The following is a 25,032-nucleotide window of genomic DNA, read 5'->3' as shown; positions in this document are numbered from 1 at the left end:
ATGTGAGATGCTCGACTACAAATTACCCTCTAATGCCTTCGCAGGCCTTTAAAATGTTATAAAATAGGAAGAGTAAACGTTTTAAATTTTGATTTTGATAAATCATTTTACGTTTCTTACGAAATTGAAAGAATATTGCTCTAAATAAACGATTTCTATTGTCAGTTTTGAATATATTCGAGTCTTTAAATTACTACATTTTATAGAGTAAATGCACTTTGACAAAAAATGAAGCAAATCAAACCCTACTTGACAAATACAAGACACTTGCATTTGTCCAACAAAAATTGATAAGAATATGATTCTACAAAAAAATATTGATAGTATAATTTAAAGTTTATTGCAAATTGTAGGATGCATAATAATAAAATATTGTATAAAAGTATAATGTTTATTGAGAATATGTTATTCTGCAATTGATTGAATTACATATTTTCAAGAAGCATTAATAGAGGAATTCATCGTTGGAGATTGTCTCATAATTTTAAATTATTATTATTATTAAGTATTTACATTTGTAGAAGATTGAATTTAAATCTTGATCTCCATCATCATTGATCTCGTCATCATATCATCATTAGCGTCAATTACTTGAACTACATCTTAAGCTTAACAGTTCTTCTAGACTGTCAACTGGACATGAGAGTGCTGCCAACTTGTGAAATTGAAATCTACTTTGCAATTGAAACAGCGTTAAATTTTTTCATTGAACTTTTAACGTAATAGTATATCGACATACCAAAAATAACTTAAGGTATATTTTAGTATTTTTGTCAGTGGCATGCATATTACACTTTGACATGCATGTTGAACTTTTAACATCATAATATGGTGATATACAGAATATAACATTTGGTATATTTTAGAATTTTTTTAGTATATTAAGTTTTACATACATGTTGAACTTGGAAGTGCATATCGAACATTTAACGTCAAAATATAGCAATATACCAAGTATAAAATTTGGTATATTTTATTATTTTTGGAATATACTTGACATGCATGTTGAATTTTTAGAGTAATAATGTAGTGATATACCAAATACAATCTTTGGTATATTTTATTATTTTTGGAATATACTTTGACATGCATGTTGAACTTTTAACATCATAATATGGTGATATACAGAATATAACATTTGGTATATTTTAGTATTTTTTTAGTATATTAAGTTTTACATACATGTTGAGCTTGGAAGTGCATATTGAACTTTTAACGTCAAAATATAGCAATATACCAAGTATTGCATTTGGTATATTTTAGTATTTTTGGAATATACTTTGACATGCGTGTTGAACTTTTAGCGTAATAATATAGTGATATACCAAATATAACTTTTGGTATATTTTAGTATTTTTTTAGTATATTCATTTGGTATATTCAATGAATACTTGTCTGCTTTGCAATTGCAACAGTTTTGTACTTTGGCATGCAGTCGAAGGCAATCAAATTGTTGACTTGGTGTTGACGATGTGTATCGATGTATCGACAACACAACGAAGCATTTATATTTGGCAAGAGATTAACAATTCCAGGTCATGAACTCGCTCAGCGTTGGCGTTGGATAACCTGAGAGATAGTTCATGGTTGTTGTGTTTGTTTTAGAGTCTGCTTCTGCTTCATTTCTTATAGTTTGTTGTTGTTGTTGTTGTTGTTGTTGTTGGTGTCATCGTTGTGGCCACGCATTTCTCTTCAGGTAGCAAACATTTTGTGGGGGATGCTGCCGTATAAATAGTGGCCAACGAGCATGCTATCCATATTAGTAACTGACTAAACCTCAAGGTTTAACCTACGTCCACATCTACAAGACAAGAGCTAACGCTGAACCCAAGCAGAATCGACAACACAATGAAGGTGAGAGAGTGAAAAAAAAGGATGACAAAGGAAGAGTCACTTAAACCCAACTGCTTTACCTTCAATCTTTAGCTGTTTGTTTGCCTGTTGATTGCCTGTGTGAGCCTCGCCCAAGGCGGCTTCCTTGGTGGCGGTGGCGGTGGAGGAGGAGGAGGCGGTGGCTGGTCCTCTGGAGGTGGAGGTGGAGGCGGTGGGTGGTCTTCAGGCGGCGGCGGTGGCGGCTACTCTGGCGGTCATGGCGGAGGAGGTGCAGGCGGTGTTGCCACAGTTGTCAAAGTCATTCACGAAGAGGGTCACGGACATGGCGGCGGAGGCGGAGGCGGCGGCGGTGGCTTTGATCATGGCCATGGACACGCTCATGGCGGTGGCTTTGATCATGGTCATGCTGGCGGCGAAGTCAAGATTGTCAAAGTGATTCACGAAGAAGGACACGGACATGGCGGCGGAGGCGGCGGCGGTGGTGGCTTCGATCATGGACACGCTCATGGCGGTGGCTTCGATCATGGACATGGCGGTGGCTTTGCCCAAGGCGGTGAAGTGAAGATTGTCAAAGTGATTCAGAGTGGCGGACACGATGCTGGCTTCTCGCATGTCGGCGGTCACAGTCATGGCGGTGGCTTCTCCCATGGCGGTGGCTTCTCCCATGGCGGTGGCTTCTCTCATGGCGGCGGAGCTGGCGGTGAAGTGAGCGTGGTCAAGGTGATTCATGAAGAGGGCGGACATGGACACGATCATGGACACGATCATGGACACGGTCATGGCGGACACGATGCGCACTTTGGCGGTGGCTTCGGAGGCGGTGGCCACCAGGCGGAGGATGTCAAGATCATCAGTGTGATTAGCGAAGATGCTGGCGCTGGAGGCGCATCTTTTGGTGGCGGCTCCGGTGGTGGCTGGTCAGCTGGTGGCGGTGGCGGTGCCGGTGGCTGGTCTACTGGTGGCTCTTCTGGCTGGGATTAAGCTGACTCTTGACTGAGCTACATTCATCCACACACACACACACACACACCAACACACACACTTCCATACCTCCTTTTGTGATATGCCAAGAAGGCGACAACTCGCTTTGTTTTCTGTTGTACGAGAGTTGAGCAACGGCATTAGCCTTGTAGATGTTGTTACTATATCTTTAATCTGTTTTTTTTTTCTATTAAATTTACAACTATGTTGAAAACCAAAAAACAAAACCAGACAAGCGTTTTTCTACCCGCTACCCAAAGAGCAGAAGGGTATTAATGATCTGTTATATTTTGTAGCCTATAATATACTTATTTAATAGTATATTAATATACCAATTATAGCATATGGTATATATTGTACTCTATGGTACATTTTTAATATAACAGTATATTGATATAGTATATATATATAACCTTTGGTATATTTTGCAGTGTATATATGCAACTATATATTTATATACCAAATATAACTTTTGGGATATGTTGTACTTGTTGGTATATTTTTAATCTAATAGTATATCGATATAAAGAATATAACATTTGTTATATTTATATTCTGTGGTATATTTTTACCGCAATGGTATATTTTGAATGCAATAGTATATCGATATACCATATAGAACCTTTGGTATATTTTGTACTCTATGGCATATTTTTACCGTACTATAATGATATTTGGTATATTTTGTACTCTGGTATATTTTTAACGTCGTAGTATATTGATATACCATATATAACTTTTGGTATATATTTATTTTGGTATATTCAAAGAAGCAGCATTATATTGCTTCTATAGATGAAATGGGATCGGGTATCTTCCAGTCGAGCACACTCGTCTCTGCCTTTCTTACATGTTTCTTTTTTGTTGCCGCCTCAAGCGCATGCAAAGCACATCATCATATCATCATGCATCAAGTTCAGGGTCGACTCGACTTCAGTTCAGCCGTGAAGCCCTTAATGATTAACTGATGGACTGATGTTAGCTGTAATCCATCATCGACTGCAGCTAATTGACCCAATCAAAACAATTAAACAATCTGAGTGGTGATGGGAAAGTCTTGTTGTACTTGTTCCCAAATTCCCACAAACTCCAAAGTTCGCTTTGCCATTTCGCATTAGTTATATTAGTTGAAAATATTTTTTAAAGTATTTTTTTTTGTTATTTTCTAATTGCTGAATTGAGGACAAAATATAATAAAATGTATATGCGCAATTTAAAGTTTTTATTGTTGAGTGCACATAATTTAAAAAGAAAATTGCATAATAAAAGTAATTTGTTAAAGAAATGTTGTGTAAAGTAATCTACTCTTAGTGCCTTCAGTTATATAAGTATGAACTAAAATTAACTACAAAGTAATCCATTTCTAATGTAAAACTAACAAATACTCAAATTAGTGAAACAATTTGAAATAAACTATTAATCCACACCATACAAAATATAGTGCAATTTTCGATACTAAGAAGTTTGCATGCTTTTCTAAGCCAGATTAAAATTAATTCCAGCATGTGCAATTAAATAAAAATAACTAAGCTGCATTATTCGATGAAATTCTAATGTGAAATTTTAAAGAAAACTGTCACAAATTCTTTTCAAAAACAATTTTAAGATAAGCAGCAAAAAAGCGTTGCAACAAGTGCATAATATCAAAAAGCAAAACTTGTTCAGTTGCTAGCAACTTAAGTTTGCTACGTGTTCAAGAATATCTCAAATAAAAAAAAAAAACGATACAAAAAGAGGAAAACAACATAACAAAAAATAACTAGAGAGAGTGAATATCCCACCATCGCACTTTAGAGTTGAGTACGCTTCGAGTGCTAATAGCTACAAAAAGAGTAATGTGCAGAAAAAGAAAAGATGATGTGAAATAAATGAATGTATCACTACTCCGTAGTAAGTTCAAGTCCGAGACAGACGGGGACGGGAAATGATAATGATATACGCCACACGTAATAATAAATGGCAATCCGTTGGAGAGGGTCGGAAGCTTTTGATTTAAATAAGACCCATTAATATTTTGCCATGTAGTGAAAGGCGTCGTCGCTGCGAGTCGCTTTTCGAGTTGCTTCAAGTTGAAGTCGCATCACATTAAATCGCATCACATGAAATCGCATAATCCCACTCCACAAAAATGGAGCAAGATAATTTATGTATTACGTCCCATTATGTATGCTAGACTCATCTCTCTTCCTCTCTTCAGCTAAATGATGCTTTTGTTTTCATTCACTTTTGGCCCATTTCACTCTTTGTTTATTTTTTATTTATTAGTTTCATGCATATTAAATTCATTAAATAAGACATTAGATACATATTAGTTCATATGTTACAGTGCTGTAAAATGTCATTAAATAAGATAGGTCATGTGTTACAGTGTTGTAAAATGTAATTTATTGCGCTTGGAAAAACTTACAAACTTCTCATCAGCTTTAGCTTTAACCTTTAATTCTTGCAATTTATGCTGCCTCTTTAAGTGACTTTCTAAAAGGAATTTAAAAAAGCTTTAATTGCAAATTACCAGTGTTGAAAAGCGTATTTTTATATAATATATTTTTCACTTTAAGTATACCTTCAACTTCGATTCAAATTTAGCAAAAATACTTGAAAAGCCAATTGTCGATATGCAAATTGAGAGAATAAGTTAATCCTCTTGCCTTGGCATGGATCAGTAAGACAGTTATAAATGTATTTTGAACAGGTGTAGTGTTGCAAAATGTCATCTATATGTTTATCACATAATATGCGCATTAACATCAAATACCCGAATCATGTTATTTGTAATCTATTTTTTATTTTTATTGATATTTGTTCATCCTATGAATTTCACAAAAGTAAATACAAACGTAACTCCCTCTTTAACTCTAGTTTTTAAAGTTGTGCAAGACGAACAAAAACTTGTTTCGGGGATTTTTTTTTCGTTGGCCCCCGTCTGCAAAATAGACGAATAAGTATAAATAAACTTTAAATGAAGTTTCGTTTTTTTTTTGTTTTTTTTTGTGAAGCGAAAAGCCGAAAATCGACAAAGTTGAACCCTCATCAAAATGATTTGCTTGTATTAGGGAGTTATTCTCGTAAATTGAATCAAGTTTTAATAACAATAATAATAATGTTCGATACACTCTGATTATATACGAGTATAGGTTGTCTTGGATCTGTGTGTTTGGGTTTTGCGGGTCTGCGTTTTGTTTAACAGCCAGATGTCGTGACTTCGATGGGCTTCCGTCATGTACCAAATACGAGATGCGAGATACGAAATACGAAATGAAGATGAAGCAATTAACGTGGCCCACAGACGGGGAAAATTATTACATTCAGTATTTGCCATCTATCAAGTGTCGAAACGAAGGTTGCTCCACCCGTCTCTGTCTCTCTCTCTCGCTCTCTCTGTCTCTGTCTCGCTTTAAGTTTACTGTTCTCCGCGGTTCTTCATCGCATTGAACACTGCTCTGCAAAGCAGTTAAACATTTTGTGGGGGCCAAGCAATTAATATGCATGCCGAGTGACCCCCTCGAGCATCGCTTTTTTTCTTCTTCTCTTCTCTTCTCTTCTCTTTTTTTTTTGTTGTTGTCGGCGGGGCATCGAAACCGAAATCGAAATCGAAATTGAAACAAACAGATGATGGCTGCCGTTCTGTTTTTTTCTTTGTTTCAGTTTTGTTATTTATTTTTTTGGTTTTTTGCCAAGGCGACTACCGCATGCCCTTGTTGAGTAATAACGACCATAAAACACCCTGAAAAGTAATTAAAATTAATCCGTCTTTGTGTCGAGACTTTGTTGTACCCATCAAAATGGTTTACTATGCCTTTAAACATTTAATAAAGCATAAAGCAAAATGTGATTTTTTCATACTCTATTCTATACTTTATTTTATATACTTTATATAGTAGTAACTATAAAACGTCTTTAGTCTGCAACTTATACAAATATAGTAAATCTTTTTGAATGTTGAATTTTTGTTATATTGCTTTCCACATTTAATTTCATTGTTCTTTTGTATGTGTTCTTCACTTTGTTGTCATTTTGTTTTGCATTTTTATTCATTTTATCTTTTTTTTTTTTGGTAGCTGATGTTAGCTAATTATAAACTACGCAAATTTTAGTTAAAACATTCTTTCGATACGATTTATTAAGCCTTTTTTAAATGAGCATATTTTGAAAGCTACTGTTTTTATTTTTTTCCTTTTTTGTGGCTTTTTGTATTTTATAAATCAGGTTCAGCAGGTTAATGCTAATTACCAGAAGACTTTTCGAGTAGTCTTGACATGCCGCAGAGGTAAATCTATATTTTATGAAAGCCAATTGATCCGAGATGAGATCATAATGAATATCATCCTTCTGTCCACATTCGTAGAAGCAAGCATTGGCATTAACATTAATCGGAATAGAAGATTTTGAATTGAAAATGAAGACATTTGGCATTTAATTGGCGGTTTTGCAATGGAAATCTGAAAATTGCCAACAACATTTTATGTTATTTCATTTCAATTCGATTCATTCCATTTCATATTATTAAATTTCATTTCATATCACATTGTTTCATTTCATTTCATTTTCATTCCATTTCACTTCACATCGTATAAATTCATTTAATGTAATTCCATTCTATTCCATTCTATTACATCTCATTGCGTTTTATTCCATTTGATTTCACTTTTTTTATTCCATTCCATTCTATTTCATTTCATTCCATTGCGTTTCACTCCATTTTATTTCGTTTCGTTTCATTCCATTCCCTTTCAATTCATTCTATTTCATATCATTCATTCCATTCCATTCCTTTCATTCTATTTCATTCCATTCTATTTCATTCCGTTTCATTTTACTTCGTATCATTTCATTTCATTCCATTTTATATCATTTCACTTCATTTCGTTTAATTTAATTTCAATCCTATTATTCTATTTCATTCCATTTCATTTCATCCCATTTTATTACACTTCATTGTGTTTCATTTGAATTCATTTCACTTCGTTTAATTTAATTTAATTTCATTCCATTTCATTTAATTTCATTTCATTTCATTTCATTTCATTTCATTTCATTTCATTTCATTTCATTTCATTTCATTTCATTTCATTCCATTTCTTTTCATCCCGTTTCATTTAACTTAATTTCATTCCATTTCATTTCATTCCATTTCATTTCATACCGTTTCATTACACTTTATTTAATTTCATTCCATTCCATTTCATTTCGTTCCATTTCTTTTCATCCCGTTTCATTACACTTCATTGTGTTTCATTCCATTCCATTCCGTTCCATTTCATTTCACTTCGTTTAATTTCACTTCATTTGATTTAATTTCATACCATTCCATTTTATTTTATTCCATTTCTTTTCATCCCGACTCATTACACTTCATTGTGTTTCATTCCATTCCATTTCATTTCGTTCCATTTCACTTAATTTCATTTGATTTCATTCCATTCCTTTCCATTCCATTCCATTCCATTCCATTTCGTTTCATCCCATTTCATTGTGTTTCATTTCATTCCATTTCATTTCATTCCATTTCACTTTCGTTTCATTTCCACTTAATTTTCTTTTATTTTATAATTTTTTAATTTTATCTTTTGTTATTTTAGTTAAGTTGATTTATACAGCTCGCCCACAACCCTCAATAGAGTAGTTAACTTAACTTGAATTTATGAATTTAATTGCAATCATCGTCAACCCATTTTTCTTTTGCCAATTTTGTGGCCAGGGTATCACAAAAGGTGGAGTTGTTCGCTTTGAAGTTCGATTTGTAAGTGGAAAACGCGACGCTTATGCGCATTGTGTGTGTGTGTGTGTGTTTGTGTGTTGTGTTAGCATCAAGTGCATGTTGTTGCTGAAGTTATTGTTGTCCACGTTATTGTTGTGGTTGTTGTTGTTGGTATTTTTTTGATGAATTGCATAACGAGCTAATAAAGAGCACTGCCAAATAGCCGTTACGATCTCCGCTCTGACACTGAGCCGAATACTCTGAGTAGAGAGCTAAAGGCGGGTGTGAAGATAAGCTATCGAAGGGAGAGGGAAGTAAGGCAGGGAAAGGGACTGAAGAGTGAAGACTTGAGGCTATCGACCGACACCTCGCGATGCTGCTAGCTGCATGGCTTAGACTTCAATGATCATGATGATGTTGATGATGACGATGATGTTGATGATGGCATAATCGGAGATGCGAGCGCAAGCATCGCGTGGACAAGCAATTAGAGTGTCATACATTAGCATATGCTTCGTGTTATGTTTTTGGCTATTTGGGGAGTGGGAGAGTTCAGCTTGTTGCCTGCTTGGCTTAGCTTGCTTGGTTTGTTTTTTCGCCCATTCGGTGTTTGTTCGATGTTGTTTTGAGCATAAAAGCCGCTGCTTTGCCACTGCATTGGCACAGTTGAAGTTCAGCTAACGTCGCACACACAGCTCCCACACACACACTCAACACACACAACTCATACCGAGTGTTTGCCAAGATGAAGGTGCGTTCAATGGGAAATCTCGTAAACGGATTTAACGAATTTCCTTCCACATCATTTGCATACTCAACTCAACTCGATTCGACTCGATTTGTTTTTCCTTTTTTTTTTTTTTTTTTTTTTTTGTGATTGTGATTTATTTGTGAAGTGATTTCATTTTGTTGTCCTTTTTATCAAAAGGTATTCGTTTGTCTGCTCGCTGCATGCAGCATGGCCCACGCTGGCTTCCTCGGCGCTCTTAGCGGAGGCGGTGGAGGTGGAGGAGGCGGCGGCTGGTCCTCTGTCGGTGGCGGTGGCGGTGGAGGCTGGTCTTCGGGCGGCGGCGGTGGCGGCTACTCTGGCGGTGGCCATGGCGGTGGCGGTGGAGGTGGCGCTGTCAAGATCATCAAGGTCATCTCTGAAGGCGGCGGCGGCGGTGGCTATGGCGGTGGTGGCGGCTACGGCGGCGGCGGTGGCTACAGCGGTGGCAGTGCTGGCTGGTCAGCTGGCGGCGGCGGCGGCGGTTACTCCGGCGGTGGCGGCTATGGCGGCGGTGGTTATGGCGGTGGTCATGGCGGTGGCGGTGCCAGCACTGTCAAGATTGTCAAGGTCATCTCTGATGCTGGTGCCGGAGGCGGAGCTGGCGGCTATGGCGGTGGTTATGGAGGCGGTTATGGCGGTGGTCACAGCTCTGGCGGTTGGTCTTCTGGCGGCGGTGGTGGTGGCTACTCTGGCGGTGGCCATGGCGGTGGCTACTCTGGCGGCAGCTCCGGCAGCGTTCAAATCGTCAAGGTGATCTCTGAGGCTGGCGCTGGAGGCGGAGCTGGCGGCTATGGCGGTGGCTATGGAGGCAGCAGCGGAGGCGGTGGCGGCGGCGGTGGCTGGGCACCTCAGGGTGGTTGGGCCTCCAGCGGCTGGTAAGCAGCCAATGCGAGACTGTCATAACTGTTGTTTTTCCTACCACTTTTATTTTTTGTTTTGTTTGTTTTATTGTTAAACTCTCAAATTGTAAATACTCATTAAGACAAAACACAACAGAAGCACAAACAAAATAAAAATAATATAATTAAATAAAAAGTCACAAAAAACAACTCTCGCTTTGTGTGTTTGCTTAAAATCCAAACAGCAAATAAATCATACGACCCGTGTGACGCCTTTAGCCATAATGCTGTTGCTTTCGCTGTTGCTGTTGTTCTGTTTTCCCAGTCACAATTCCCAGGGCCCGCGGGCCAAATTCATTTGCGCTGTTCCCAAACAAACCCTTTTGTGCTCTTGCTTTCAACAGGTTAAATGCACGAGTTGACAATGCCAAGTGGGCAGCAGCACTTTAATGCCGAGTGGACAGCCCTGGACAGCGCTGGCCAAACTGTGCTTAGCTGTTAGCGAAGAGTTGCAATCAGCCAAATGAAAGTTATAAGCCACTTTATTTTTATGCTACATATATACTATATAACTATATTTTGTTTCGTTTTCGTTTTACTATTTATACCAGCTACTAGAAGGGTAGAAGGGTATTATAACTTTGTGTCTGCAAGAAATGTATGCAGCAGGCAGAAGAAGGCATCGCAGTCTCTATAAAGTATATTTTAATCAACGTCAACAGCTGAGACGATATAATCCGTCTGTCCATCTTTCTGTCTGTCTGTCCTCATGAACTCCTAGATCTCTGAGATTATTAGAGATAGAGATATAATCATAATATTTTCGCCAGCACTTGTTATCTTTGCACGCAGATCAAGTTTGCTTCAAATTTTTGCCACGCCCACTCTCGCATCCGCCAATTGACAAAAATCGAATAGGTAACAACAATAACAACTACAGAATTTATGATTCCTCAAGAAGTTATTTAAAAAATACTTTTGTATTATACAAAATGCCAACTTACTATGTTTCTTAGTTGCTTTGGCTGACAATCTGGTATATTTTACACTCCATTATAAATGTAGTACTATATCAATATACGAAATATAGCCTTTGGTATATTTTTCAGTACTTTTGTGGTATATTAATTGGGTATATTTTAATAATAATACATCAAAGTTTTTTTTTTGAATGTAGTGCTATGCCAATATAACAAATATAGCCTTTGGTATATTTTTGGTATTTTGTAGTATAATAATTTGGTATATTTTAAAATTAATACTGTTTTGTTTTTAAACTTAGTACTATATTAATATGCCAAATATAACATTCAGTATATTTTAGGATTATTGTGGTATATATTTTTTGGTATATTTTATTATTAATACCGCACTGTTTTGCCTTTGAATGTAGTGCTATGCCAATATACCAAATATAGACTTTGGTATATTATTGGTATTTTGTGGTATAATAATTTGGTATATTTTAAAATTAGTACTGTTTTGTTTTTAAACTTCGAACTATATTAATATACCAAATATAACATTCAGTATATTTTAGGATTATTGTGGTATATATTTTTTGGTATATTTTATAATTAATACCGCACTGTTTTGCTTTTGAATGTAGCGCTATGCCAATATACCAAATATAGCCTTTGGTAATTTTTGGTATTTTGTGGTATAATAATTACGTATATTTTAAAATTAATAATATTTTGTTTTTTATCTTAGTACTATATTAATATACCAAATAGAACATTCAGTATATTTTTAGTATTTTAGTGGTATATTAGTTCGGTATATTTTATAATTAATACCGCACTGTTTTACTTTTTAAATGTAGTACTATATCAATATACCAAATATAACATTCAGTATATTTTTAGTATTTTTGTGGTATATTAGTTCGGTATGTTTCAAAAACAGTACCGATTTGCTTTCATTCAAAATGAATAGCGAGTATCTTACAGTCGAGCATACTCAACTATCGCTGTCTTACTTGTTTCGTTTTCGTTTTTGCTATTTTTACAATCTGTTCAGCTTTCGAGGCAGAGTTTCTTTTGTGTGCTTGGGGAATCACCTTAGCTCAAGTTACTCACTAATACTTTACTCTCTAAAAATTATTTGTTGGAGACTAACACAATTGCGGCTTATTAGCAATAAATACATATAATAAAAATGCGCAACATCATTATTATTACTGATTATGACATTAACATGAAATTTTGCATAGATGTTATTAACAGTCCTGCCAACTCATGAGAAAATAACTAGCCCGAAAAATTAAGCTTACGAAGTTTAAATTGAACTTTATTGTAAAAAGTGTCACACGCTACAAATAAGAGAATTATAATATAATAGAATATAATATTTGAATTTTCATACACAACATTTTTGTTAGGGTAATCCGTAAGTCTGCCATTGACTTTCTTGCTTTTATCATATTTCTAGTGCTGATGGCGACGAGTTCAACTCCTCCAACGTTATTGAAGCTTTGAGTGAGCTTTGAAGACAAACACACGCAGCAGAGCACAAGAGAAAAGCTTTTGTCTCTATTGGCGTAAGTATGCGTTTATTGATATTAGATTATTAATATGATTTATGATATAAATTGAAATACAGTCAGATACTTTGCACATGTGCTGGACTAAAACACACGCTGTAGATGTGAAATTATGTTATTATTTCCTTAGACTTTGATGGTCAAGTGAACAGAACAGAAAATCATAAAGAAAGAACACAAAAGTCTAGAGTATGCAGACAAAATAATGATAAAATGTTGCTATAAATTTTCAATTGAATGCATTCACAACAAATTTGAGCATTCCATCACGAATTTTAGACACCGTATCAAAATAATAATAATGATTTTTATAACATATTTTGTATAAGTATTATTTGAAAAAGTATGCTAATTTAAGAAAGGTGAATAACCTGTATAAATAGTTAATGGAAGAAAGACATTTAAAGGTTAAAAGCCTGCTAAAAAAAAAAAGAAAAGGTTTAGCAATTTTTGAAAATTGTTTGATTATAAAAAGAAGTGTCAATTACATATTGAATATTGAATAGCCGCAAAACTAATTAGAAATGAGCTCGCTTGGCGGCAATCGAGACAAACCTGAGCTGCTCTGACTTGTGACCTGTTCTCACTTTACTGACGTTCTGACGCGTCTCCGTTGTAGAGTATGCATGAGACGCTGTCAGGCATCATCGAGTGATGCAGGTGCAGGTAACATTTCAATTAAGGGCTCGTTGCAACTGGGCAACCATCAAAGCTTGCCCCGTCGGGAGCAGTCTGTCAGCTTTGAAGCTAACAACATCAGCGCGACGAGAACGAACGAACAAAAAAAAAGCTTCGATTTGCTGCAAAGCTGAGCCCTGGGAATGAAAACTGAAAACTGGGACTGATTGGCTGGATGGAGGGGAGGGAGACAGAGGAAGGGTAGAAGTTCTGGGTGACTTCAATGTCAGCCCTTTTTGGAATGGCCACAGGATGGATGATGATGATGAGGTGCGGGGATTGGAGGTCAATCAAAATTGAAGTTTCCTTCAAGCCGATGCCAAAGCCTGACGTCTGAGATGTAAATGTCAAAGTCAGATGCTGTTACCGAAGCTGGGGCTGAGGCTGAGGCTGAAGCTCAAACTCTTCTGGCACAACAATCAAAACGAATGCACTTCAAGTGTTGCAAAAACCGTTGACTGACACCTAAAATTTTCGCTTCAGGAGTGAGCGAGAGCAAGGGGAGGAGAAAAAAGGAGTGTGTCGGTTGTGTCACAATCAATTTCACTCATAAATCTCAAATATTTCATTTTTACACATTTTATTTACATTTTTATAGGGTTTTTTTTTGTTGTTGCTCATGTCGATAAGTTGACAGGCCAAACGCATGCATGAGTTGGCAGCGCTTGTCAAGCAAACACTGAAATGCATTTTCCGACTGTCAAGTGCCGAATGCATAAGAATTTGCCAGCTAGATGAGAAAATTGCAATAGGAAAATGCGTAAACCACACAGCGAAAAAAAATCAAGATCGAAAAGTAAATTTCAAACCTTGATTTACGATTTTTGCGATCTTAAAAAGAACAATTTAGAAATAAGATTTTTAGTTTAAAAAAATCCAGAAACCGGTATTTTAAGATTTTAATTTACAAATCTTAATTTAAGAACTTTTCGATTTTACAAAAAAATGTTGAAACTTGTTTTTTAGATTGAAAAAATCTTAAATAAAGATATTTCTCTTATCTTATTTTAAGATTAAAATCTTGACGAATGTTTTATTCGAAATTGAAAATAAGATTACGAATCATGACTTAACAACTTTTCGATCCTAAAAAGAACAATCTAGAACTATGATTTTTAGGTTGACAAAAATACTGAATCAAGATTTTTATGCTAAATTTGCATTTTAAGATCAAAAACATCTTATATTAAAATTTAAATCTGATTTAAAAATGTTTTGAAATTGAGATTACGAATTCAGATTATAAAACTTTTCGATCTTAATATAGTCTTAAAATAAGATTTTGTTCTTTAATCATCGCTTTGAGATGAAAAAATCTTCTTTTAAGTTCGACAAGATATCAAATTCAAGAATTTTGTTTTTGTTTCTCAAAAAATTGGAATTTTCTTTAAGATTTTTTGATCTTGATTTAAGATATTGCCTTCTTTGTTAGATTTTGAGATTGTTCCATTCTTCAATCAAGATTATAATCTTAAGTTTCAGGATGGTTTGTAGAATTTCAATCTTGATTTAAGAATAAACTCGCTCGGTTTAATTTTGAGATTAAAAAATCTTCGTTCAATATTTTATGCTTTTTTCTTTCTGTGTAGATAGCAAAACCAAATTTGACATGCATTAAAATGCAATTAACTTAAACTAGTTGTTAAAATAAATGAAATAATTATAATTGTTTTTTTTTGGTTTGTTCAAAAGCAGCTTAGCAGCTTACTACTTAACTTTAAAACTCGCAACTAATGATGATCCAAATGTTTGCATGAGCTTTAATCAATGTTCAAAAAAAGTGCGCTCTAATAGAAAAAGGGCAAACTGTAGTCAAAAAGAAGAGGTTGAGGTGTGGTAAATTGTATTTCAATTAGGTAAAAAGGCTTTTGCGTGAGTTTTGTGTGGAAAAGAGAATGATTTAACGCGTGTTTCACTCAGTGCCAAAAGTTCTTTTTGTCTTTTTGATTGTAAAGTGAAACAGAATCAATAATGCAACAGCTAATGCGACAAACTAACCAACGATGGTCAGTCGAGTGGCTTTCACATAGTTTGTTCATCGGGTTCATAGGAAAGTCAAGAGTTCGTGTATGGCAAATCAATTAGCCACAAGCTAAGTTGAAAGTTGAAAGCAGAGAAAGAGATAGCTAAAAGAGAGAGGGAGAGGGAGATAGAGAGAAAGGTAGCGCAGCTCATTAACGTCAGGCGTTGCATACTTTTAGATGCGGACAGCGACAGCGAGAGAGAGGAACACGAATAGCAGCTGCGTGCGAAATTTATTACGTATACGTAACGCGTGCACATACATTAAAGGTATGCAAATGCCTGCGCCGTGTGGAACAATCAGCGGGTGTTTGCTTTATTGCTGTTGAGTGTGATACGGAGTGAAAATAACTCACTTTTGATTTGTATAGACTCGACTTGAGACTCAACTCGAGAAAACAACAACAGATGTGTCGCATGTCGAGAGTCGATATCATAGCCCAGATAAATTGTAATATGGCCAACTGGAATGCAATATGTGCCTTACTATTGTCCGGCCGCATTGTTCAAATATGTGCTCAATCTTTGACTATAAATAAACATAGCTCAGCTGGCGATGTCGCGCAGTTTACAATAACAATCGAGAAGAGTCTCAAGCGAGAAGCAAGACACAGACACAGATATAGATATATATTCTTGTGTTCTCTAGTCACAATTTCAATGTTGCACACATCATACAAAGTGCTCCGGCTGCTGTTGCTGTTGTTAGAATTCGTACTCATTCCATTGGCTGTGGCACAAAACTATTGCGATCCGGCTTTGTGTCCGGGCGGATTGCATCATGTCGTTTGCGGCAACAGTGGCGTAAGTAACAAGCAACAAGCAACAATTTCGAATGCACATGACTTATGGATAACCCCCAAAAATTGCATTATTAACTAAAGTCTGTCCCCCCAAGAGAGAATGGCATGGCTAAAAGTTTATTGCCATTTTTGCAAAAGTCATTCCATTCCATTGCCATCTTCAGTCCTCCTTCCTTTTCTTTTGCTGTTGCAAATTATTGTTTGAGTAATGACCAAAGACTGCATAAATATTTATTTACGTTTTTGCCAAACAAAATGGCAAACAACATATTTGCCAGATATTTATTTAAATTGTAAGTCAAAGTGTGCAAGCAAATAAATCTCTCTTCAGACTTCAGACTCAAAACTGAAAAATACTTTAAACCTCTTGCCACGTTCTGGATATTCCCTATTTTAAAACACACAAACTGCACAACATCAGCGTCATTTACATATTTATTTATTTATAAGTTTTTCTTTTATTTTCGCTATACTCATTTTATTCAATTTGTTTTTGGTTTTGTGCCTTGTATGAGAACATTTCTGACCTGTTTATTTGATTGTGAATTGTGTTATTTATTTCCATTGCAATTTCATTTAAATATATATATTATACTTCCAAAATACATGTTTATTTATACCATATATATATTTTAATTTTATTTACATTCAATTTCACATATCTGATTTCTCCACCTCCAGCAATTTGTGAGCGGTTGCAGCGGTGAATTTGTCCCGATCGATGCCCATATTCCGCTTATACTCCAGCTCCATAATGAGAAACGCAATCTAATCGCTGGCGGCGGTCTTTCTGGATTCCCCAGCGCTCTCCATATGGCCACAATGAGCTGGGACTCGACTCTCGCCCAGATATCCGCCTACAATACGCTCCAATGTCGCCTCGCCCACGATGAATGCCGGAATACGCCAACTTATCGTTATTCCGGACAGAATCTGAGTATTCTCTACACACGCAGCGGAGATATAGCCGATTTTCTGCGTCAAAGGATTGCGGCTTGGTTCGATGAATATCATTATGCGACGAGTGCAGATATGGAGGTATATAGACCAAGAGGAGGACCGTAAGTAGATATAGATATAGATATAGATATAGATATAGATATAGATATAGATATAGATATAGATATAGATATAGATATAGATATAGATATAGATATAGATATAGATATAGATATAGATATAGATATAGATATAGATATAGATATAGATATAGATATAGATATAGATATAGATATAGATATAGATATAGATATAGATATAGATATAGATATAGATATAGATATAGATATAGATATAGATATAGATATAGATATAGATATAGATATAGATATAGATATAGATATAGATATAGATATAGATATAGATATAGATATAGATATAGATATAGATATAGATATAGATATAGATATAGATATAGATATAGATATAGATATAGATATAGATATAGATATAGATATAGATATAGATATAGATATAGATATAGATATAGATATAGATATAGATATAGATATAGATATAGATATAGATATAGATATAGATATAGATATAGATATAGATATAGATATAGATATAGATATAGATATAGATATAGATATAGATATAGATATAGATATAGATATAGATATAGATATAGATATAGATATAGATATAGATATAGATATAGATATAGATATAGATATAGATATAGATATAGATATAGATATAGATATAGATATAGATATAGATATAGATATAGATATAGATATAGATATAGATATAGATATAGATATAGATATAGATATAGATATAGATATAGATATAGATATAGATATAGATATAGATATAGATATAGATATAGATATAGATATAGATATAGATATAGATATAGATATAGATATAGATATAGATATAGATATAGATATAGATATAGATATAGATATAGATATAGATATAGATATAGATATAGATATAGATATAGATATAGATATAGATATAGATATAGATATAGATATAGATATAGATATATATACTATATACTATATATACTACTCTTTTCAGAGCCATCGGACACTTTACCACCATGGTGAATGAGAGACAGAATCGTATTGGATGTACTATCACCCGATTTACAGACGCAAGTGGAGTGAATGCCACATTACTGGCTTGTAACTATGCTGTCACAAATGTCCAGAACAATCCCATTTATCGGGCTGGACCACCTGCATCTGAGTGTATCAAGGGTCGCAATCCGAATTACACCAACTTGTGCGCGGATAATGAGGTCTACAGCTATAATACCTGGGCAGGTTAAACTATTATTAATATATAATATGTTGTAATTCTCACTCATTTGCCCCTGCACTTATTTCCCCAATAAAATACCGTTATCACTAAACCGCTATTTTTGTCCCAAACAGGGGAAACAAATTGTCCTTAACTTGCGTACTTTTGCGTACTTTGTAAATATCTCAAAAAGGATATTTCAATATCGTAAATAAAAGTACTTCCGTTTATCCAAAGCTTGGTATGTTTCAATATTTCTATAAAAGTAATTTTTGCTACAATTCATAAAGAATGCCTTAAAAATCCCATATTTCGTTGTAGGCATTTTCGCTAGGGAACTTGCATTGATATGCTATAAATGTGAAATAGCCAACAAAAATAATAGCAAAATCAAAGAAATGCGGATACAACAAGTAAAATAACTAGCTCAGGACTTTTATACCGCAAAATTTCATCCCAAAAGTCCTTGTCTTTCTCAAGTTATCCTAGAACTAGAAGTTTTCGCACTAGCTGAGTAAGCTGTTCTTAGAAGTTCCTGACGGTTTCTAGTGACCAACTTAAAATTGCCGGATCGGGTGAAAATTTAGCAAATCATCTGGTGAAATACCAGGCGAACATAAATCAGCAGCAGGCAGAAATACAAAAAAATAACTTGCCTGCTCAGTGGCGTCATCTATTGTACACAGCCACTACTAATGAATATATGTACCTTAAAGTATGCAACAAAATTTATTGAAATTGAATTTTTTAGTAGTGCAATTGCGCGCCAATTTGAAATTCATAATTTACAAGTATTTCAGCTTGCTACTGATTTAAAACCAACCGACAAGGAATTCCGTTAAAAATTTTTAAGCTACGAACGTTAATAAAATTTGAAAAAACGTTCGCTTCCAATAAATTTTTTGTGGCATACTTTGAGGGTGCACCATCGACAATTTCCCGAAAATTCGCTATATCTCGGCCATATCCTGTCGGATTTTCAAAGGACACATATTGCTAGGATCGCAAGGACCAACTCCATCGATCGGCATCAAAATAAGGCAGGATAATCTAAGGATCAAATATTTGGAATTTCGCAGTCTCTAATTTCCGGATATCTCAAGAACTACAAGGACGATTTCAATGTCCTTTGGCAGGATGATAGCTCTCATCAAAGGGCTTCGTTTGACACACAGGACCTGCAAGGATCAGGAAGGATATGGCTAAGATATACTAAATATTCTGTATACAAAGTATTGAATTTATCTCTGATCCTGTAAGGATACTCGTCCTTTTGATTGCACCAATCAGTTTGGCTTTATAAGAGCAATCCTTGTGCCAAAGGACATCCCGATCGTCCTTCAAATGCCTGAGGAATATGGCCAAAAAGCAAAAAAATACAAATTTTTTTTTGAATTTTAACGAATTTGCTTATTTTTGACGGTTACCGTTAAATTTAAAATTTGAAATTGGCGCGCAATTATTTAATTCACTAGACGCCAACTTAAATTGTGATTTCAATAATAGACTCTAGAGGGCGCCACTGAGCTTGCAAGTTAATTTCTTGCATTTCTGCTTGCTGCTGATATTTATGTTCGCCTGGTATTTCACCAGATGATGTACCAATTTTCACCCTCTGCAGCTGCTTCAAGTAGACCGACCGGCCACTGGATATCATCATGAACTGCCAAAAACCACCAAGTCACCAGCTGAAATACCAGGCCAACATAAATCAGCAGCAAGCATAAATACTCGCAAATTTGAAATTTGAAATTGGCGCCCAAGTGCACTACTAAAAATATGCAGTTTTTTGTTGCATACTTTAAGGTAACGCTTATTTAGTAGTAGCGAAATTTTACGATAGATGGCGCCACTGGGCAAGTAAGTGATTTTTTTCATATTTCTGCTTGCTGCTGATTTATGTTCGCCTGGTATTTTGCCAGGTTTTAAGCAGTCGAATGGTCGAATATTTTTGGTGCCGCAACTTAAACTTTTAAAAAAGTTAAATTTTAAAATAACCGCCAAAATATCAAATTCGTTTAAAACATCATTTGGTTCATTCATTTGATGAAATTTTTTTTTGGATTTTTTCTATATATCCTTTTTACTGTAGTTATGGATAATAACTAAGGATATATTTAAAATCCTTGAATGTCCTTTGGACATTTTGCAATAAAAGCCTATCCGATGTATTTTGGATATTGTCTTCGCTAAAAAGGCATCGCTAATGCTATAAATTTCAGGATATTTGCTAATACAGTTTTCAAACCATTTTGGCGGTTTACAAATCAGCTTAGTATTTAAATTGTATCGACTAAAATGTCCTTTTAAACATCCCAACATATTAAGTGTATTTCTTAGCGAAGAAATAATTTGTTTCAAAGCCAAGTCCTTTTTGAACTTCCCAACTTTTGTAGAGTAATAAAAATTGGGTTTTAAAACCAAATTTATTGATGATGGTGGAAAGTCAATACAAATTTTACAAAATGTATTACAATTTAATGATCGTGTGTTGGTGACTCCTTTGACTTGACGATACGAATGAAGATTGGTATATCCTCAATTTTGGTCGGATTTGTGGTCGAATGCGTAAATGGCTCGACACAATCATCCTTGAAATTTGACCATTTGCGAGACTTGATGAAATCGCGGAAGAGTGTCTTTCTCGAGGGAATACAGCGATCCAAATAGAAGCGCATACGCTGCCAGATGTGGCCAGGATTCTGTTCGTCCTCCATCAACCAATAGCGGGGTATTAGCAAGCACTGAACTGTGGTTCGCGCCATGAGAACGCGATGATCGTTCGTCTCGCCAACGCCGCAGAGGCCACCGAAGTACATGGATCCAATGTCGATAAAGTGTGTGGCATAGTTGTCATCTTTCTAAAAGAGAAACACATAAGAATGAATTATGAAATTGGCTAACAATGTTCAAGTTGGATTTAGTATTGGATCCACTAATAAAGTAATCGATTAGTAGAACATTTTACCGACGCTCTGATCGATAACGATTTTGTTGACGCTGTTGTCGCAGAGCGCGTCGTAGCGGTAAATATCTCCGACTCCTCCGATTCGACTTCTTCCAACATCATTTGATTGGATTTGCTCGACTTGTGACCCATAAATGAGATAGCCGCCTCTCGGCCCTCGGCAAGCTGATTCACTAGACTCGAGGAGTAATAACGATTTATCATCGAACCGGAAATGCGAAATTCATCGTATTCATCCTCCGAAAAGTCGCCATAGAAGTCCTCGAATTGATCGATTACTCGATAGCTCGATTTGCGCACATCCGCCACTTCGGCATTGGCAATCGATTTGGCATAATGACGTCGATGAGGCATGGCTGGTGGCTCCTCTTCAACCGGTTTTGGTTTCTGATTCAAGAACTCACAATGTGCTTCGATTTTCGAGAATTCCGCTTTGCGTTTCTGCATGGAGAATGAGCTTTGAATTTTACACATAACCCAAAATACCTATGGGACCTACTGCTTTCTTCTTATTGTAGCCGAGTTCATCGAGCGATGAGCTCGATCGCAAGATTTCTCGGACATCGAATGGTTCCGGTTTGTCGTCTTCCGCATCGTTCTCGCTCTCGTCCTTCAACACCTCGGGCAGCTCATACTGCAGTTCGCCCTTCACAGTGTTCACCTAAGTTAACAGAAATAGAACGAATCCATTTAAGAAGAATGGAAATCTATGACCTACCTTCATGTGCAAGCACTGCAGAAGCACACACTCGCCACTGAGCACAAAGTGCACATGATTTATGCTGTCCTTCTCCTCGGGATAAATTGTGCTCATCGGATCATACTGTCGTATCATTCCAAACTTACAAGCACTCACCACCTGAAACGATGCTCATTAATCATTCATTCCTTCTTTAATTTCATTTCATTTTAATAATCACCTGAGCTTCGGTCATGAAGCGCAAATAGCTCAGCGAGGCAATTGCTTTCTTTTTCTCCAGCCAAACTTTCTTCACATACGGCATCAAAATGGTCTTGAAATTAACATCGTCCAGCACCAGAATTTCACAATTAGCTAGTAAATAATAATTTATATCATTTTGTTATCATCATTATATGCAACTCTACTTATGGCTGTGTATGTGTCCATTCGCAGACCTTTCTCCAAAAGTTCCACTTCCCCGATCCAATCGCCGGGACCACAAAAAACCTCGGGCTTCGATTCCATTTTTCGTGTAACCTATGGAACAGCACAAAAAGTAGTAAGAAGGCTCCAGTCGAGTGTGCTCGACTGTGAGATACCCGGTAATATTTGTAAAGTATACCAAATTAATATACCCGAAAACTACCAAAAGTATATCAAAGGCTATATTTGGTATAATCGCTACGCATTGTGAATAAAAGTAAAATATTTTAAAATATGCCAAATTAATATACCATAAAAATACTTGCAATATACCAAAAGTTATATTTGGTATATTAATATTGTACTGCATTCAAAATATACCAATGTGCCAATTCACCTAAGACCCGTAGTAAGCGGTCTTTTTTGTCCATGTATAGTAAAAGTATTTTTTAACTTCTATAACTACAATTTGACCGCAACAAAATCAATCATAAAATTATATTCATTACTGAATGTATCAAAAATCGTGACTCTAGCTTCAAAATTACGCTTTTTATTCGATATTTATGGGCGTGGCAACAATTTGGAACAAACCTGATCTGCGTGCAAGCATAACAAGTGCTGTTCAAAAAGAATTGCATCTCTATCTCTTTTAGTCTTTGTGATCTAGGGGTTTTATCCGACGGACAGACAGACAGACGGACAGACGAACAGGCATGGCTATATTTTCTTGGCTATTAATAATGATTGATGAAGAATATATAGCATACTTTTTGGGTTCACAGATGCCTCCTTCTGCGTATTACACACATTTCATAGAGTCACAAACTTATAATACCCCTTAGGTCTAATGGTAGCGGTAGATTTTCAGATTTTGTTTCTTTTTATGTTTAACTCACCTTGTTCCACACCTTTCGGGACATCTCAATATCTCCGCTAACCACAAAATAAACGCAGATGGCCACATCGCCCTCCTTCATCAGGATACGACCCGCGGCAATCTGCATGAAGCGCAAATGCGGCACAAGACGAGCGCGAATTTTCTAACAAATGAGCAAAAAGTTCATATCGGATCGATCTATTATACTATATAGTTAAGAATCGTACCGGTGGCACTTGAGCAAAGCTGCCGAGACCCGCAACGATAAGACAGAGTTTCTTTCGCTCCTCGATGGTGCGTTTGTGATGCGCTGTGGCCAAGAGTCCTTTTTGCTATCGATCACGATATCTTTAATCTGGGTGATCTGATTAGTGGTGAATTACTTACTGCCATGGTGAGTATGCCAGTCTTGTGCTTCTTGCGCACCATCATTGCCACATTTTTGCGCACATTCAATGTGAAGCCGCCATCGTCGACCTCGGTGATCCACAAAGTGTTGGCCAATGCAATGCGAATGAGTTTCTTGAAACGCATCCTCGCATGCTTCCTGCGCAGCAATTCATCGCCCTCCTTGTTGCGCTTCGACATTGTCTACAACAAGGGAAATTCTAGTGTATTTTATAGTGTTAGGTGTAAAGAGTTTCGTAAGGTTGTCCGACTGATTTCATATAAAGTTGTGAGTGCTGCCTACTAAGTTGAAGTTGAAGGAAGAATTCCATTTCTGATTGGAAAAAGCCACATTGATATGTATTCAATATATATGTAAATATCGATCAATGATATATCGGAACTGATATCGACTTTAAAGTTAGAAAAATCGATTCCACGCGCATTTCTCAGTATCGAGTTTGATCAAGTTTCACTTTGGCGTTTTCAAAGCCACAAATGAACCAACAAAAAAATGGGCAACGGTAAATTTTTTAGTATAACCGCTCTTTAAACAAACTTTTACCACCAAATTATCAAGAAGTGAACGATCAAGATCATCCAAAAAAATTGAAACAGAATGATTTTTAAAAATCAGTATCGCTTTGCACGCAATTGTATTTTGTACATTTTTGCTGTGTTGAGCTCCGTTTCAATTCACCTCGATAAATTATCGCGTGACTGAAACAATATATCGAAAATGTGTGCTCGATATTTGTACGTTTGTGTTCGATATTTTCGCACAGCTCACGAACGTAGTTTTCTACCGAGTTTTTTTCTTATGGGTTTCTACAAGGAGTAAATGTAAAATTTGAAATTCATTAAAAAAAAACCAAGAAGAACCGAGTTTTTGGTGTTGTGATCAGTGACAGTGAGTGAAAGCAATAAAGCAGAACTTTTAAAACTATAGTACCAAAGTTTTTAATTATTTATTCTGCTTGTGTGGTGTAATACTTAAGTGTAGTATAACTAACTGCTTCAATATTTTCAAATCAATGACTAAATGCTCGGAACTAAAAAGAATTCGTCAGGCAGCTTAAGACGTCCCAAAATTCAGACAGCCAATGATTAAAGCTGCCACAGCTGGTAGCATGCGTAGCAAGAGCTAAAGTGGCATGAAAAGAATCTACACGACAGAGAGACAGACAGAGAGAGAGAGACAAGACACGACCTGGAATAACAATGTAATCAAGGCAAGGTAATCATTTCAATCAAGCCAAAGA

At 35.8% G+C, this 25,032-nt stretch overlaps 3 protein-coding genes across 4 annotated transcripts; 2 read left to right on the top strand and 1 right to left on the bottom strand.

The window, feature by feature from the left end:
• Window positions 1-1,800: 1,800 nt before the first annotated feature.
• Window positions 1,801-10,315, top strand: LOC132796743 (uncharacterized). The gene is made up of 4 exons (XM_060808006.1): window positions 1,801-1,854; window positions 1,927-2,791; window positions 9,190-9,263; window positions 9,441-10,315. The coding sequence occupies exons 1-4, from the start codon at window positions 1,849-1,851 to the stop codon at window positions 10,158-10,160; spliced, it is 1,665 nt and encodes a 554-aa protein (XP_060663989.1). The 5' UTR covers window positions 1,801-1,848; the 3' UTR covers window positions 10,161-10,315.
• A 2,244-nt stretch (window positions 10,316-12,559) lies between these two features.
• On the top strand, window positions 12,560-18,531 carry LOC132795012 (antigen 5 like allergen Cul n 1). Of its 2 annotated transcripts, none has more exons than XM_060805402.1 (3): window positions 12,560-12,662; window positions 16,850-17,229; window positions 18,206-18,531. In XM_060805402.1, exons 2-3 carry the CDS (start codon window positions 16,982-16,984, stop codon window positions 18,456-18,458), a joined length of 501 nt encoding a protein of 166 aa, XP_060661385.1. In that variant the 5' UTR covers window positions 12,560-12,662; window positions 16,850-16,981; the 3' UTR covers window positions 18,459-18,531. The 2 variants fall into 2 exon arrangements, with proteins under 2 accessions (XP_060661385.1, XP_060661384.1); XM_060805401.1 differs by lacking the exon at window positions 12,560-12,662 and adding an exon at window positions 15,946-16,169.
• Window positions 18,532-20,853: 2,322 nt separating this feature from the next.
• Window positions 20,854-24,061, bottom strand: LOC132796861 (uncharacterized). The gene is made up of 9 exons (XM_060808186.1): window positions 23,771-24,061; window positions 23,611-23,715; window positions 23,403-23,546; window positions 22,506-22,617; window positions 22,319-22,452; window positions 22,117-22,257; window positions 21,898-22,059; window positions 21,399-21,839; window positions 20,854-21,291 (listed from the first exon to the last, which is right to left on the bottom strand). Exons 1-9 carry the CDS (start codon window positions 23,969-23,971, stop codon window positions 20,908-20,910), a joined length of 1,824 nt encoding a protein of 607 aa, XP_060664169.1. The 5' UTR covers window positions 23,972-24,061; the 3' UTR covers window positions 20,854-20,907.
• Between the last annotated feature and the right edge of the window lie 971 nt (window positions 24,062-25,032).

This window comes from Drosophila nasuta, chromosome X (genome assembly GCF_023558535.2).
Source record: "Drosophila nasuta strain 15112-1781.00 chromosome X, ASM2355853v1, whole genome shotgun sequence".
Classification (NCBI taxonomy): domain Eukaryota; kingdom Metazoa; phylum Arthropoda; class Insecta; order Diptera; family Drosophilidae; genus Drosophila; species Drosophila nasuta.
Note: the sequence above shows the minus strand (reverse complement) of the source record. Positions and strands in the feature narration are given on the sequence as shown.